Source organism: Antennarius striatus, chromosome 16 (assembly GCF_040054535.1).
Source record: "Antennarius striatus isolate MH-2024 chromosome 16, ASM4005453v1, whole genome shotgun sequence".
Classification (NCBI taxonomy): Eukaryota; Metazoa; Chordata; class Actinopteri; order Lophiiformes; family Antennariidae; genus Antennarius; species Antennarius striatus.
In genome coordinates this window covers 9,312,765-9,328,487 of record NC_090791.1, presented here as the reverse complement: position 1 = coordinate 9,328,487, position 15,723 = coordinate 9,312,765, and the positions used below count along the sequence as shown (strand labels likewise).

Below are 15,723 nucleotides of genomic sequence, written 5' to 3'. Positions count from 1 at the left end.
ATAAATTTGCTATTTGATTGTAGGTGGAATGTGGAAGCAAACAATGCATGTGTTATCAACAAATAGTATGAGGGAAGCAAACATGGGTGAAATATCAGCACCTGCATGGAGACGAGGAAACAATACGTGCCATTAACTTGGTGGAATTAACTACTCAGTGGGGATTTATATGATTTAATGTAGATAGATTTCACCGAAATTCAGTTAAGATATTTAGTATTAAACATACTTTCTTCCTGTTATAAAACATGTATTTTTCCTGGACATCCAGTTGTTCTCTAAGACCTCTTTTAATATACAGAAAATAAAATACACTGATTTTTAAAAAAGGTCAGATGAGCCCTGGTTGTGAGAGGGAAATAAATTAAACTTCCCCTTTTCCAAAACAACACTTAGAGACAAGGTGCATTGTCAGACGAGGAAGTGGCCCGATTATCATCTCAGTAGTTCCTGTTCGTGTCCCATTTAGACTAGCAGCTGCCCAACCTCATCTTTTGAAGCACGCGAAGGGGCCCAGAGAGGTGAGACGTCCGTTATCACAGTTTAGGAGTTAACTAAACTTTTCAATCATAAGCTAGGATTCTGTAAGAGAGGCTTTAAAAAAAAGTTCAAATAGTTGTAGACATCAATTGAAATCTCATTTATTGTGAATAATTGTTTGCTTCAATGGTTCTGTGCTGGTCTCTGCTCCTATACTTGGTCAAAGCTCCTCAGTGTTGTTCAGATGCCTGAGAAGTTGTGAACAAGTGCAGGATCTCTGACTATCACTACAAGATTTACTGTACAAACTTGAAACAGAAACCTTTACTCACACAAAACAGTGGTCTTTTTTTTTCAATTATCTTTCAGCTTTGCTTTTCAGCTTTAAGACATTAAATTTTAGTTTTTTCTTCAGTTAGCCAAAAGAAACCAAAATGAAACAAAATCAAAACTTTTAATCTAAACTGAACCATGTTAACATTTTCTTAATTTTTTTAAAGATGCAACTTATGTTGAGAATTATCACAAAAACTGTCCCATATTTATGAGCAATAACTTATAAGAGGAGAAAATGTAAATTGCTCAAGTATAGCATGATTTTTAAAAAAGCCAAAATATTTAATATTTTTGTGGAGCTAGAAATGTAGACCTTAAAAATAATCCGTATTCCAAACTAAACAATAAATGTGACTTTTAAGTTAACTTTTAAGTTAAATATAGAAGATTTCCTTCAATGATATAAAGATAAAATACAGCGAGAGGAAAGTGTTTTATTGTCACATTAACTGCAAACAAACAGCTGTACAGAAATGTGTTGCTTCAAAATTATGCATCCTCCATTTCATAGACAAGGTAAAACAGTTTATACAACAATAATCAGACAACATGGAATAGCAGTAGTAGCTATACAGCCTGAGCTGGCACAGCCCCACCAGAGGTTACAGACAACACCTAACTCTGTGCAGACATTGTTCAATATTTGCACATGGGGAGAAATACATCAAGACGCAGAGATAAAATGACGTACAGTACTGATGTATGGAAGACATTCAACAAGCGTCTTTCAACATGTGAAACAGGAACAAAGCATAAAAAAATAACCATGCTCTGTCTACAAAAAGATATTTCCCTGAGCAAAAGGCTCAAGAACAAATGTGCTACTTTCTTATATGTTACTCTAAGGGCAAAAGAAGTGCACATGTTCAAAAAAGAAAAGGTTCTTTCATAAAGAAACACAATTGACATCTGAAGCAACAAGCATCCTGCCAATAAAGTCTTTTTGAATTTATTCTGTTTGCCAATTTGCTGAACTGAATGCATTTAAAATAACAAATATAATTCGTGACAATGTCAATTTCAGCTTTGACTTGAGTACTTCAGCACACTTTAGTTTTTCCCCAACCTTTCCCATTCTATCATCCCTGTCCCAACTTGTTGCTGGCATCAAAAATCAAATAAACGTTTACCGATATCAAAGTGCATCAGGTTAAACACATTGTTTACTCATCATGTTGTGTTTCATTGACGGAGCAACCCATCTCTTATTGGAGAGTGACTTTCACATTAACAACACTTCACTCAGTCAGAAGCCATTTTTAGTTTGGTTTGCAGTTACTTGTCAAAGTTCCTTTTGTCTTTAAATGTGATCCAGATTAACGGGATCCTAATGGACATGAGGCACATTGTTTTTACTTTAGTTCAAATATCATTTTTAATACTTTGAGCCTCACATTACACTTTTTAAATCTGACCATTCTGATGCTCTGAGACAATGAAACCGCATGTCAGGTGAAGAGCAGTACAGCCCTCTAACTCACCGCATCCATCAGAATCTTCACAGCTAAGAATACATAAGAAAATATCTTTTATTACAACTTAGTTTAACTGACCCCAACATAGCTTAGATTATAAAATTCTAAACCACACATTCCTGTAAAAGCTCATTGTGTCACATAGGAACAAACAAAAATAGGAGTGAAAAGGTTGTATCGAAGGAGTTTGTCAGGTCTTGTCTGTGTGGCTGTTTCTTGTCTTTTATGCCCAAATACAAGACAAGAAAGTCACAGTGCTGCGCTGCAGTCATCATGAGGGGCAATAAAGTCATGTCCCCTCCAAGCAGCTCTGTCCACTTCATTAGGCAACAGTAAACCTGACATCCGTGTCACATTACAAGCAGACAAGACTCTGTTAATGCCTAAGGGGTTGTTACCGTGGCTACGCTGCAAGCCCTTGCTCTTCCGAGAACAATAAACAAGGTTATTCTCTGTCTTGAGAAGCTCCAGTCTTTCTAAATGGACACGCTGGAGTTTGGACTAATGGCCATCTTTAATCAAAGGTCACATGTAGAAAGACAAAGAAACAAATGCAGCAGGGGAATCAGGACCTTCAGAGTCCAGACAAGAACATGAAACATTGTTTTCTCCCAGGGGAAATCTAAAAAAATTGACAAAAAGGAGTGGCTCTATTGGCACCATTCACAACTTTTATCTGATGGTGATGAAAAACTTTATCACAACTTGAGCTGAAAAGAAGTGCTTGATGGAAACAGTTTCCTTTCTTGATACAGGGGACATCTCTCTTTGAACACTTAAAGCTCAGTCATTAACCTGTTAGTATTAGTCAAAACAACCTTTTAAATAAGAGGCAACTTCCATTTAATTTGGAAAAAAACAAGAACAAAAACACTAAGGAAGGATTCGAAATATGACAAGCTCACAGTCTCGTTTACTCTTCTATCCTTCAAACAGGCCCATTTCCCCACCATTAAATAATGAATCTTTACAATTATAAGAAGTTAAATTACTTGGTGTGATTCTTAAAATTTAAATTTCTTTAAATGAATTAGGATCCATGTAAACTGACAGATCATGTGATGACAGATCATGTGACAGCACTGGGAAGAATCTTCGGTCACTACCAGACCCTCCTCTGCGGTGCTCTCTGGCGTCCCCTAGTCGTCTACAGTGATGTTGCGGAACAAGTAGGCCATGGACTCTCCATTGTGGATGCGGCGGATGGCTTCAGCCAGTATCATGCTAACGTCCACAGTGTTAATTTTGGGACACTGTAGCTTCTGTACTTCATGGGGGACCGTGTTGGTCACCACCACCTGAGGGCCAAATGACATTCCAGACATTATGAGACATTTCACATTTGAATTAAATAGCAGTTTAGAGCCAATGTGACTCGGGTGATATTGACTTTAAAAGGTTTGTCTGTGTGGGAACTTGAGGCTATATAATTGGATGAATTAAAAACAGTGGATGGATAGAACCATCTATAGCTTTGTACAACATGTTTTTTCTCTCTTCTTAGAACTCTGTTTCTACCGCTTTTGAAACTTTTTCACAGTCCTTGGTATACAAAGATTTCAACAGATTAATCTACTGAAATTACAGCCAATTAATCTGTGATGGCTGCAGAACTGCTATTAAGTTACGCTGTTGGGGTTCCAACACGCTAGACCGGACAGTAATTTGATAAACCAACTGGGCTCATGATAAGTTATACATAAAACACAAATCATGATCATGAATCACTCTAAAAATCAAACACTGGAGCTAAACCCACCATGGAACTTATGGTTTATCATCCAGATATCGAGGGGGAACTGAAAACAGAAACGCAGCTTCTGGATAGTGATCCTTTCCTTATTCTGGTTACGTACTAATTTCATGCAACAACAGCTCTGCTAAAAGGGAAGTACAGTATGCTAGTTCCAAATAAGTTCTTTGGTTGGGTTTTATTGTTCTTTTTAATTACACTGTTACTTCTCTTAAAGCTTCCCAATGGACAAGTAGCAGATAAGACACAAAACCTTTCCATCGGTCCTCAACAGTAACAAGATGTATTGGTTTAACAGGTTCAGGGGTCCTCACCACATCGATAGCAGATTCCTCTATGAGGCGTGGAGCATCAGCAGACAGTAAGCCGTGTGTGGCCATAATATAAATCTTATAGGCTCCTCTTTCTTTCAGGATTTCTGCAGCTGCTACAAAGTCTCCTACATCATCTATTATGTCATCCTGGAAAAAGACAAATAAAACATTTGTACAATTGCAGAGGCACATGTGCAGCCAATGTGGTCACAAATGAGAGGAACAAAGCACTCAAGATTCTTCACACATTTTAATGCCGATGGCTTTTTTTCTTCTAGATTTAACTTCTTACCTTTCACAAACATTTGAAATCCACTCAGCTACATCCTGGTGGTAGTGACAATCCACCTCTGTTACCGAGCTCTTACCCACAGATCCCTTCAAATACATAGCTAGTTGTTCTCTCAATAGTGGATGAAAAGCATGAGTTGTCCATGCTTATGCACTTTATTTTGATAAGCCTATTTCTATTTTTCATGATAACGGTTGAATGTAAGTAAGGCCCTGCTGCAGAACGTTGAGTAAATTCAAAAATCCAGAATACTCTTAACTACAGCATACATCTCAAAATGTAATAGTCTCTTTACAAGGCCAAGATCCCTGTTTTATCAAATATGCAAAAAAATATTAATTAAAACATCAAACATATAATAATAATCATAATAATCACAATAATGTAATACTATTTTATTATTAATAATATAATTATAACTACAACCACAAAGGGACAAATGGACGAACACACTAACACTGACAATTACATCACCACTTTGAAGTGGGATGTAGTAATAATCAATTCTTTAATGATCCCCATAGGAAATCATCTTTCTACAGAAATGACACAAAGTTTAATTTGTATAAAATCCAGGATATCAAAAGGAATGATTATGCCTATTTTTATATATAGAAAATTTAGTCAAGCTAGTTAAGTTTCTAGCAAGGTTAAGAGCTATATTTCAGATAAAATTAATTCCAAACAACTGGTTGACTACCACCCAACCATTTTTGTGTCAGGTTGATAAAAATTAGTCGTAAAATTGTTTACATTTGCTCTATTTCTTTAAATCATCCTGTAAACTACAAAATCTCTGCAAACACCATGAATGGAAACTACTGATGATTAAATGAGAATGACTACATTTATTCTGGCCACAAACGGTGAATTCCCAGCATCTTACCACAATGATGGCAATTCTTCCTCCCACATCTCCGACTACAGTAATGGGAGGTTTCTCCTTTGCCATCATCACTGCAAAGGAAAGCAGAAGTCGTTAACCATGGAGTCGAGGAGGTTGTGTGTGCTGCACTTCAATCCGTCAACATTAAATCTCAGTAGATTGGGTAAAATGGGTTGAAAAAAATTGGGTGATTTTGGTAAATCTGCACCCCAAATTACAGAATCTTTCAATGGATTAAGTAAATTATACTTTGTTATGTGGTAAATTTAAAAAGGAACAAAAGTCGAAAACATTTCCCCCCATTGTACCCCACCTACCCGTGAGATTAAATCCCCCACTTAGTAGTGCACATGCCATGCAAAATCAAATGACAGGGTTTTCTGCCCAGAATACCCAATCAGAAAAGAATGTACAACCGCCTGGACACACACAACCTCAGGCTCCGACTGTGGCAGGCTTATGGCAGCAGTCTGCAGATGAACCGATACACACCAGACGGTCTCATTTCACACAGGACAACGGTGGCTGACAAGCACCAATGACGGTTTCTTCATACACACTTGCCAATGTTCAGGGGACAGTCCGCAGTCGAACATCACTGCTGCCAAAGACCGCTTTTACAGGCACACAATAATCAGACAGCATCTCACTTGCCGCTCAACGGAGATGCAGCAGCTGTATTTATTATTCACATCTGGGCATCTTCATTTGTTGGGAAATCTGAGATGTCCATCACAAACACAAATCACTAATAAGTAAAAGCAGCATCATGTACTTTTCTTGACAGACTGTCGAGAGAAAAGTGTTTTGTAAGCTTTATAAATGGTCACAACAGTAGATAAATCTAGATGTCATAAATATGACAGTGCTTCATTCTGTGATGGACTAATATAAATCACTGCACACAGCATGTTCACAGTATTACAGTTACACTTTGGTTTGATTCAATCCCATAAATTCAAACGTCTGCCCATTAGATGTATTGATCCTAAAACACAGCTGCATCTGGTGTATTGTTGTGCATGTAAATGTGGTCATTCAAAGGGTACAAGGAAACAATCAACTGGTAAACAATCGGCCAGCCAAGCCGATTGTAAAGGAAAAAGTACAGAAAAGCAGAGAGAGGAAAAGCATGCCTTGCAAAACACTTCGCCGAGTATCGTGAGTCCCACAGCATCGGAAAACCTGGCAGTGTCACATTCATACGATAAACACTATTAATTACAGCAAAAGCCATGTTGTTAGAGGCACACTAGAGACGGGTGGATGATACCGAAGTGTCAAAGAGCTTGTTTCGTTCCTGTGAAGCATGAAGCTTCAACACACTTTGCTGTCACTTGTGTTGAACAAAGAATATTACATGACTACATTCACTTCAAACTAATACGTTCCAAAGCTCTTCATAACCTGAAGTATGAACACATTTGTCAATTAAACAAAGCAATGTCAAGCTAACTTCACTCAAAGTGTTCAATGAACTGTTGAAAAAAGTATAATTATTTTTGTGAAAGATAATGCAGATTCATATTTTAAAGTTCACATGCCTAAAGTCATTCGGGCTTCTTGGACTTGTACCAAAAAAAAAAAACTTAACCGTCAGGCTAGACTGCTATAAATTATACTGGCCACTAGATATCACTGTGTTCATGAAATGTATTGTAGATTCATCCATCCATCACTACTGTACACACACCTCTCCAGAATAAGTGCTACAGCTTGTCGAGATAATGCAACAAGCTGCCTGAGAAATGTTTGGTCAGATAAATTACTTAGAGTGAACCTTCTAATAAAACTCATCTTTTTTAATACTTTGAAGAAAAATTTCTACTAGGTGGCACTTTGGAGGTAATAGTTATACATGAATAAAAAATGTGAAAGTTAGGCTTTTCAGGGTGGTTTTATATAATAATAAACTAAATGTTATGCCGAAATACACCAACAAATCCATTTGTAATGCTCTTTTTCCCATCACTGATGTTAGGTTTCAAAACATGCTTGCTTTTGTTGTCACATGCATTTATGACCAAAGGTTAATCAGGTTTTAAGAGTGGGTTTAAAATGAGTGCACCACGTGTTAATTGGCAAGATGAGTCCAGATACTTCTGTGAAAAGGAAAACCAAACAAAACCAAAAAAAAGGTTTGGCATGTTTCTGGTTTGATTTGTGGACTTCAAAATAAAATCAAAACACAAAACAAAGAGGACTTGGGCCATCTTGTAGAACTAGCTGTCTGGAATCTTAGGAAGGTGCGGTATGAGCGCTGCTTGTTTAAAGTAAAGCATGCCATGCAAGTAGTATTAAGTACAGAGCACACCGAAGCTGATTGGCCTCAACAGGTTTTGTAATTGCAAATTGTCTGTGCACAGTTTGTGCATTCACTGACTCTCCCTCCTGAATCCAGACTGTATTTTCACAAGATGCAGCACAAAACCTTCATCTAGACATGCACGATTTGAGGAACCATTTGAAGAGGAATCTTTTATAGTCAGATATAGGATATGTTTACGGTCGTACTTGGGAGCTCTATGCCAGGAAACGGAGCTTGTTGTTTGCCTGCTATTACCAACAAATAAACACCACATTAACACAAATGCACAAATATTGGACATGACAAACACATGATGTCTAGACTTGGAAAATCCTCTCGCTAGTTCTATAGAAACTTTAAACATATCACATTGACACAATAGACTCATGGTGTTTAGATTTAACATATATATATATATATATATATATATATATATATATATATATATATATTTCTTGCAATGGTTACAGATGTTTGTGGCTTTGTTTTTTGTATTTTTTAACAGGAGGATTTTTTAAGTCAAGGGTGACAATAGAAACAAAAGTAAGACCAGAAATATTCTAACTGATCATAAAGCGAATACTGGACACAAATACCTCAGATTCATTTGCCAATGACACTATCAGTTGAAATTATTACAGTCTATCATGGCCTTAACATAAATTAACTCTAATTAACTGTAAATATGCAGTATATGCCACAAACATGTTAGTTATTCTCACAGAATACATTTTTTAACTCAAACGTTGAGCCAACAAACAGGCAGTGACTATATTTCTCAGATTATTGAGCGTTTCACTTTTTGTAAGTTAGGGGTTGCAGCTGTCAGTGGATGCAGCATGAGTAGAGGTTGTGTAACTGTGGACATAAAACATGCAGTAACACAAAAATCAAGTTCTAAGAGTATGGTTGATGACATGAGTGAGAAACAGCAGAATCAACAGCTCGAAACACGTTAGCACAAATAACAGCTGCATTTGGTCGTTTCAGGATTTCTACTATGTCTGGAGTTAAGCAACTACACTACACAAATAAAAATCTGAATAAAAGGCAACTATGTTATGGTTTCTATCAAGCTTTGAACATTAATATCCTGCTAAGAAAACCTGAAAAACATCAATATCACTTTGCATAGACGGATTTACTTACAAGGGAGCTCCAACCCTGTGTGTCCGGTGGTATTGCGTACGCAGGGTGGGGAGTGTCTTCCATCGGCCATGTCAGACTCTGCACACTGAGCCTCGCCGTGAATCACAGCCAGACCCAGACGCAGGCGTTCAGCGTAGGACTGAGCCCTGGGAAGAAAAAGAAAAAACTTCTATCCATTACTGAGCGCACACTTATGCACAGCGATTGCAAATAAATTATGAAACACTGATTCAAAAAAAGGTGTCATTACCAAAATAAATGTTGGGGGGCGGGGTGTGTGTGATTTGTTATTCAACAGTTACCTCTTAGCTGCTGATGGAGATTTTGCGACTATGATGGCATTTCTATAATCAGGAATCTAACAGAAAAAACAGATGTCAGTGTTTCAATCAGACTCATAGATGTGTTTTTTCAGTGTGATTATCAAAACATTGATATTCAACCAGAAATCATCACCTCCTCCTGGATGTACTGAATCAAGAAAGGAGAGGCACGCAAGTTGTCCACTGGAAAGCTGAAGAATCCCTGGATCTCCTTCTGATGCAAGTCCATGGTGATGATATGCGTTAATCCTTTGGAGTAAAAAGACAGAAGAAGCATAGCATTGCCGCATCTTACTGCTGTAACACTAAAATTGTGAACATGATGCTGATGCACAAACAGACGTAACAAATCTCAAGGTGACTTCAATTTTGGTTTCCTTACCTGCTTTTGCCAACATGGACGCTAACAACTTGCTCACTATCGAGCCCCTCTTTCTCATCTTGCACTGTTTGCTGTAGGGAAAGTAAGGAATGACTCCAATAATATTCTTTGCACAAGATGTCTTGAGGGCATAAGCCATAACCAGCAGCTCCATGATGGCAGTGTTGACATCTCTGTGGGGGGGGGGGGGAAACAGAAACAATGGACATTCAGACCTAACCAGATCTTTTTTTTCCCCTCAGGCCATCCAAACAATTGGCAACCATCACAGTGTCTCACACTCTCCATCAAATTGTCAAGCCTTTTCACACAAAAGCAGGGCATTGCAAAATAAAGAGAGGTTGTGGTTAGGCACTCCAATCCAATAAATAACCAAAATTATCAAATAAAGCAGTAGAACAAAATGTGGTAACCTCAAGTACCTGAAAGTAATTCCTTCATTTCATTGTGCATGCTCCAATGTGTCTGCAGCCTGTTACAGTTCCTCTGCTCGTTTTTAATTTTTCTCCAATTTCACTACTTGTTTCTCACTCATTTTTATCTTATTTTCATTAAAATAACCAAGAAAGTTTCCTTTTTTTTTTTAGCCGTTTTGTTCGCGCTAGAAGTTCTTTCATTTTTGCTCTAGTATTTCTCTTTGTACCTCCAGTACACCCGTGCCTCCTCCCGATGTCAATGCCACCCCCACTGCAAGACTAATATCAAAGCAGATAGGAGAACTGATACGTCTTCATTGTGGGAAGGCTGCAGGTCAAGACGTGTCCTAAGATTTTTTTACTGGTGTAAATGTGGTGACTACTTTAGTGATTGGGCTTATGCACTCACTTATAAAACACTATAGCGCACACCTGGTTTTTTTGGAATGTGATTTGTTCTCTTACTGGGAAAAATATAAAGTAAACCTTGAAACTTGTCCTGAAAAATCAGCATGCTTTTATTTACTCACCGTGGTATGGTCTGGATGATGAAGATGGTTTGTCCACGAACCGATTCCTTTACATCCACTCTAGTTTCTATTGTGAGGGAACAAATGATGCAGTCGTTTAATTTAGCAATTTCAACTACATATCCTGAAGGAATTTTCTTTGTTTTCTGTGGCTGTACACATTGAGTGTACACACATCGGATCAAATATGAATGTTACTTAAATCATGTCAACAGTACACCAATTTTCCCAGGACTTATTATAGCTTTAAACATTCAGAATCTCAAAATATGATCAAGTTACCATCCATCCATCCATCCATTTTCTTTACCGCTTTGTCTGCTGTCATGGGTCATGGGGAGCTGGAGCCTATCCCAACTGACTTAGGGCGTGAGGTGGGGTAAACTCCGGACACGAAGCCACACAGAGACAGACAACCACACACACACAGTCACTCCTACGAGCAATTTGGGACCGGCCAATCAACCTGAAGAGCATGTTTTTGGAGGTGGGAGAAAGCCAGAGAACCCTGAGAGAACCCCGCATAGATTACCTTAGTACTTTAAAAAAAAAAAAGACACAATTTGGATGAGTCATTCCCAGCAGTTTGGAATCCAGTTGACTGTAGTATAGAACATGTACATTAATTCTATTTACTCTGAATCTTGAAAAAGATATCTGGGGTCACATGCCACACCTTCATGTGCAGCACATAAGAACCACCATATATTGAAGAAAACAGTTATGCTACCCAAATTGATTACGACCTATAATGATGAAAGAGACACAGATGATTCATGGCTGAATGTCAATAGTAGCCAAAGATGTCCGATATGTTCACTTTGAAATTCCCCCATTTTAAAGTAAGAAGTAAACCCTTACACAATAAAAAAAAAACTTTTAATGAGCCTCTGAAATGATGAGCTCCTCACCTCCATTAGACTCCTGAAAGACCACGGACTTTCCCAGTTCAACTCCCAGCCTCCTGTAAAACAAAACCAGAATTTGATGAGCTGCTAAACACTTTAACTCAATCTTTAATAGAAAAGAGTACAAAACTCCAGCTGAAGTCGCCAGCTTTGATGCGCGAATGTGCACTGTATAACCGGGTTGTGGAACAACTGACTACTACAGCATGAAAACAAGAACCAAGGCTGTCACAGACTGCAACATCCCATGACACCCCTAAATTCAAAATTTTACCCTGACCTACTTGCATAGGTCGAAATATCAAAGCTAGTGCTCTGACTTACTTTCATAGAACAAAGCACTAGCTTTGATCTATGGTCTTACACACACTGGCCTTCTCCCTTGTCTTACTATCTTATCCGGTTCCTGAATGTACAAAAGTTGAAATTTGACCTTGACCTAGTTTTGTCTAGGTCATCTAATTTTCATCCCCTTTACCGCTCAAGTAATCTCCTTTTTGTTACATCTTTCTATCTGCAATGGTTGTGAAGAAATTTGGTGGACGAACAAACGAATGGAAACGGAAGAACACACGAACACTGACAATTACATCACCGCTTTGAAGCGGGATTGTAATACATCACCGCTTTGAAACAAAGCGAGATGTAATGACTCAACTCTTTCAAGTGTCACTAGATCTTTATAGAGACCCTTTGCTGCTAGTTAAGTAATGCCTGAGCAGTGGATATATGCAATTTCCTCCGGGATTAATAAAGTATCTATCTATCTATCTATCTATCTATCTATCTATCTAGGAACCAGTCTAAATACGCATAACATCAGCTTCTAGCAACTTTCATTTAGAATCCCATGAGCAAAAACCCCCAGATCAGTTCTTATATTGTAAACACCGTCTTGAAATCTCACTGGAGATTTTCTCAATGAGATTTAAGTTGGGTAACTGTGACAGCCACATGAGCCAAGGATTCTTCTGAAACAAAGCTTTGGTAAATGTGGAGACACGCTTGACATCACTGTCGCTCTTGGAGAAAAACAGCACTGTACTGTACTAGATAACGCTTCGTCACATGCAAAGAAAGCCTTTTCCTCCAGGATTTCTGTTCGTCTGTCTCACGCAGGGGTGAAACTAAACCTGTCGCGTTAGACTTTGGAGCTATTTCTAAATGTATTATACAAACATCCAGCACCTTAGCTTTGACGTTTTGTTTTTTAACCATCCATCTTAATGTCTGTGCAAACAAGAATCTCTTTTTTTAAGTTGTTGTACAGTTGTGACCACGCCATTTGGACAGTACTCGAGCTAACTTTGGGAAACTTCTGCTTAAAATAATTTCTTATGTCTCATGCATGAAGCAGGTATTAGCATGCAGTGACTAATTTCATAAAAGCACAACAGACCACATTCCACTTACTCTGTAATCTTCTTGGCCAGCTCTGTGGATGCAACGGAGGAATTGGCGGAAAATACACGATAACCACTTTTAGGGACGTTCATGGTTTTGACTGTCAATGTTTTTTTGCCAAATGAAGACGTAAATGCGCAGCGGTACCGCGTCTGTCACCGACCCACCGCTTGTATTCGATGTCCTCCCTACGACGTTGTCGTTAGCTAACTAGCTAGCATGAGCCTTCACACCAGCCGGCTTAATGAGACAATTAAGACAGTATTTCCTTCTTATAAACAAACGTATCTACAGTTTAACTATCAAACAATCATTAATTGATATATTTATTCTATCGAAGACCATACAGCACGCTTCAATACGTCTGGTACGAATATGCTACCTGCCGTTCAACTGACAACACTTACAACTACGGAGGCCGGTACGTGACTGACTTCCCATTTGTGGTTTGCGTAACACGTGTCGTAGTGGGAGTGACTTCTGCCTCAGGCAGAAATACATCCGTTCGTTTGAGCTCTTTTGTATTTGTGCTCTTCTGATCGACAGTGTTAGACTTTGACACACACGTGTGTGGTGTACTTTTAAATTTAGTTTTACATAGTTGGATCTGTGACACTGATGTGGATACGAATAATTACATTTAGGAATCATTGCCAGCTGGGGTAGCCTCCAGCTACCAGTGACTGGATACCGCGGATAGAGCGGTTCGGAAGATGAATGAATGTAAATAAAATGTCCTGGCTCGAGAAATTATTTTTATACCGTATAAAAATGCACAAGTTTATTAATAACCGGATTAAAAACAGTTTTTTTTTCGTTTTTGTTAATGGTAACGTTTTTAACTTTTATTTTGGAGAGGAAAAAGATACTGTTTATAAAGTGAGAGCTCAGCGGGGAGTTGAGGGGATTTCTGGATTGTTGCTTGTTGGACGCCGAAATTCAGCTCACCAAAAGAAGTCCGTGGTTGTCATCCTTGCCCACATTACACGACACCGGGGGTGTCACAGTAGTGAAAACAGAAATATATAATATTCGATCTAATCTTAGCTAATTAATTAGACCGATACTATTTTTTTTCTGTACCATTTTGTATCGTAAAAAGTACAAAATCGTGAGTGACAGGAGTCCAGCCAATGATGCGATAAGGTCCACTCACGCTACGCAGCCAATCAGCGTTGACTGCTGCATGTGCGCCCTGTTCGCGCCGTGCAGCTTAGCTGGTGACATCCTGCGAAGCAGTGATGTATTGTAATTGTCAGCGTTTGTGTGTCCGTCCGTCCGTCCACCAAATATCTTCACAACAGTTTCAGATGAAGATGAAACAAAAAGCGCATTACTCGTGCGGCAAAGGGGATGAAAATTGGATCACAACCTTGACCTTGAAAAACTGGGTCAAGATCAGATTTTCACTTTTATACCTTTTTAGGTGCACATCACTGAAACCTGATGAGATATAATCACAAAACAAAAAGCAACATTTTCAGGAAGGCAGAGGTGCAAAAATGTGAAGTCAGGGTAAAATGTCAAATTCAGGGGAGTTGCAGGATGTTGCAGTCTCTGACTGCCTTGTTAACACTGGAAACGAATGGTCAGCGACACATTCACTCACAGAGCCAAAGTATAAAAAGAAATGTAGTTCATTTCAAGATGGACTGGCTGTAGAAGTTTATGCAAGTAGAAGAACAAGTGGTGAAACTGGGTGGGATTTTTTCCTTTAGAGAAAGTTAAAAGCAAGAAGCAGACAAAGTCATTAACCTGGACAAAGTGTACAACCACATGATAATAAATTGAAATTTAAGTCGGATTTGCTAATAAAAAAAGGAGACATTAGATTTATTTTATGGACAGAGTTACAGGCATTTACACTGTATTACAAGCAACAGCACACGTCATTGTGCAAAATGTGAATGTCTTAATGTGAACAAAATGTTATGTCTGAAAGGTGTATATGTATCATGTCTTCCAGAACAGGACCATAAGCCATGGTCTCACTGGCTAAAGCAGCACTCTCCCCATGGCCATAGCAACACCCTCACATATAACATACTACACATCCCATGAAGAACAATATGTCTTTTTCATTTCAAGTTGGCCAAATCACTTATATTGAAAGTAATTTAATGAAAATTGCTACTGTAGTTTCATTCTTTTAATAAGTCATGTATCTTTCTATGATCCAAGGTTTTGAAGTGTGATACTGGTGTGTGGCCACAGTGGGGACATCTCATGTTGCTCACAGTAGTCCTCAGTGCGCTCACGAAGCTTGTGTGGTTGCCAGGATACATGAAAAATTAGAGGGAACATTGGTTACAAGGGTATTAAAACAAAGTTTTTCTGAACTTTATGCTATTAATGTAAAGAAAGCACCTCTACCACTGCTGAAAGATTTTTATCATTGGGGGCGTAGAGGCTAAGCCAAGCTGCCACTGAGGTATTCCACCACATTAGGCTGATGCGCTTCCTGGTCATCAAAAGTCATGCCACATGACACGACAGTTTAAGCTTAATTATGTTTTATTCACGTCATGTCTCTCAATTAACTCGATCGATAGTTACCAAAACATTCAGAGTTTAGCGTTCAGTGGTCAAAGCTATCAATGCTTCTGGGTAGAAATGTGGTTACCTTATGTATTATGTGAAGTTTCTGGAAAAAAAAAATCTTTATTGAAGGGAATTTACTGATTTTGTATATTCTTAACTTTTTTTGATGTGTTTCAAAACTTTTGACCAACATGCAATTCACTTTAAATCAATTAGCTTTGAATAG

General features: G+C 38.3%; 1 protein-coding gene across 2 annotated transcripts; it reads right to left on the bottom strand.

Moving 5' to 3' along the window:
* Positions 1 to 1,230: 1,230 nt before the first annotated feature.
* Positions 1,231 to 13,370, bottom strand: prpsap1 (phosphoribosyl pyrophosphate synthetase-associated protein 1). 2 transcript variants are annotated; one of them, XM_068336929.1, is made up of 11 exons: positions 12,966 to 13,370; positions 11,556 to 11,608; positions 10,645 to 10,711; positions 9,699 to 9,871; positions 9,450 to 9,565; positions 9,296 to 9,351; positions 8,994 to 9,139; positions 8,051 to 8,092; positions 5,537 to 5,607; positions 4,359 to 4,505; positions 1,231 to 3,589 (listed from the first exon to the last, which is right to left on the bottom strand). In XM_068336929.1, the coding sequence occupies exons 1-11, from the start codon at positions 13,046 to 13,048 to the stop codon at positions 3,431 to 3,433; spliced, it is 1,113 nt and encodes a 370-aa protein (XP_068193030.1). In that variant the 5' UTR covers positions 13,049 to 13,370; the 3' UTR covers positions 1,231 to 3,430. The 2 variants fall into 2 exon arrangements, with proteins under 2 accessions (XP_068193030.1, XP_068193031.1); XM_068336930.1 differs by lacking the exon at positions 8,051 to 8,092.
* Positions 13,371 to 15,723: the final 2,353 nt, after the last annotated feature.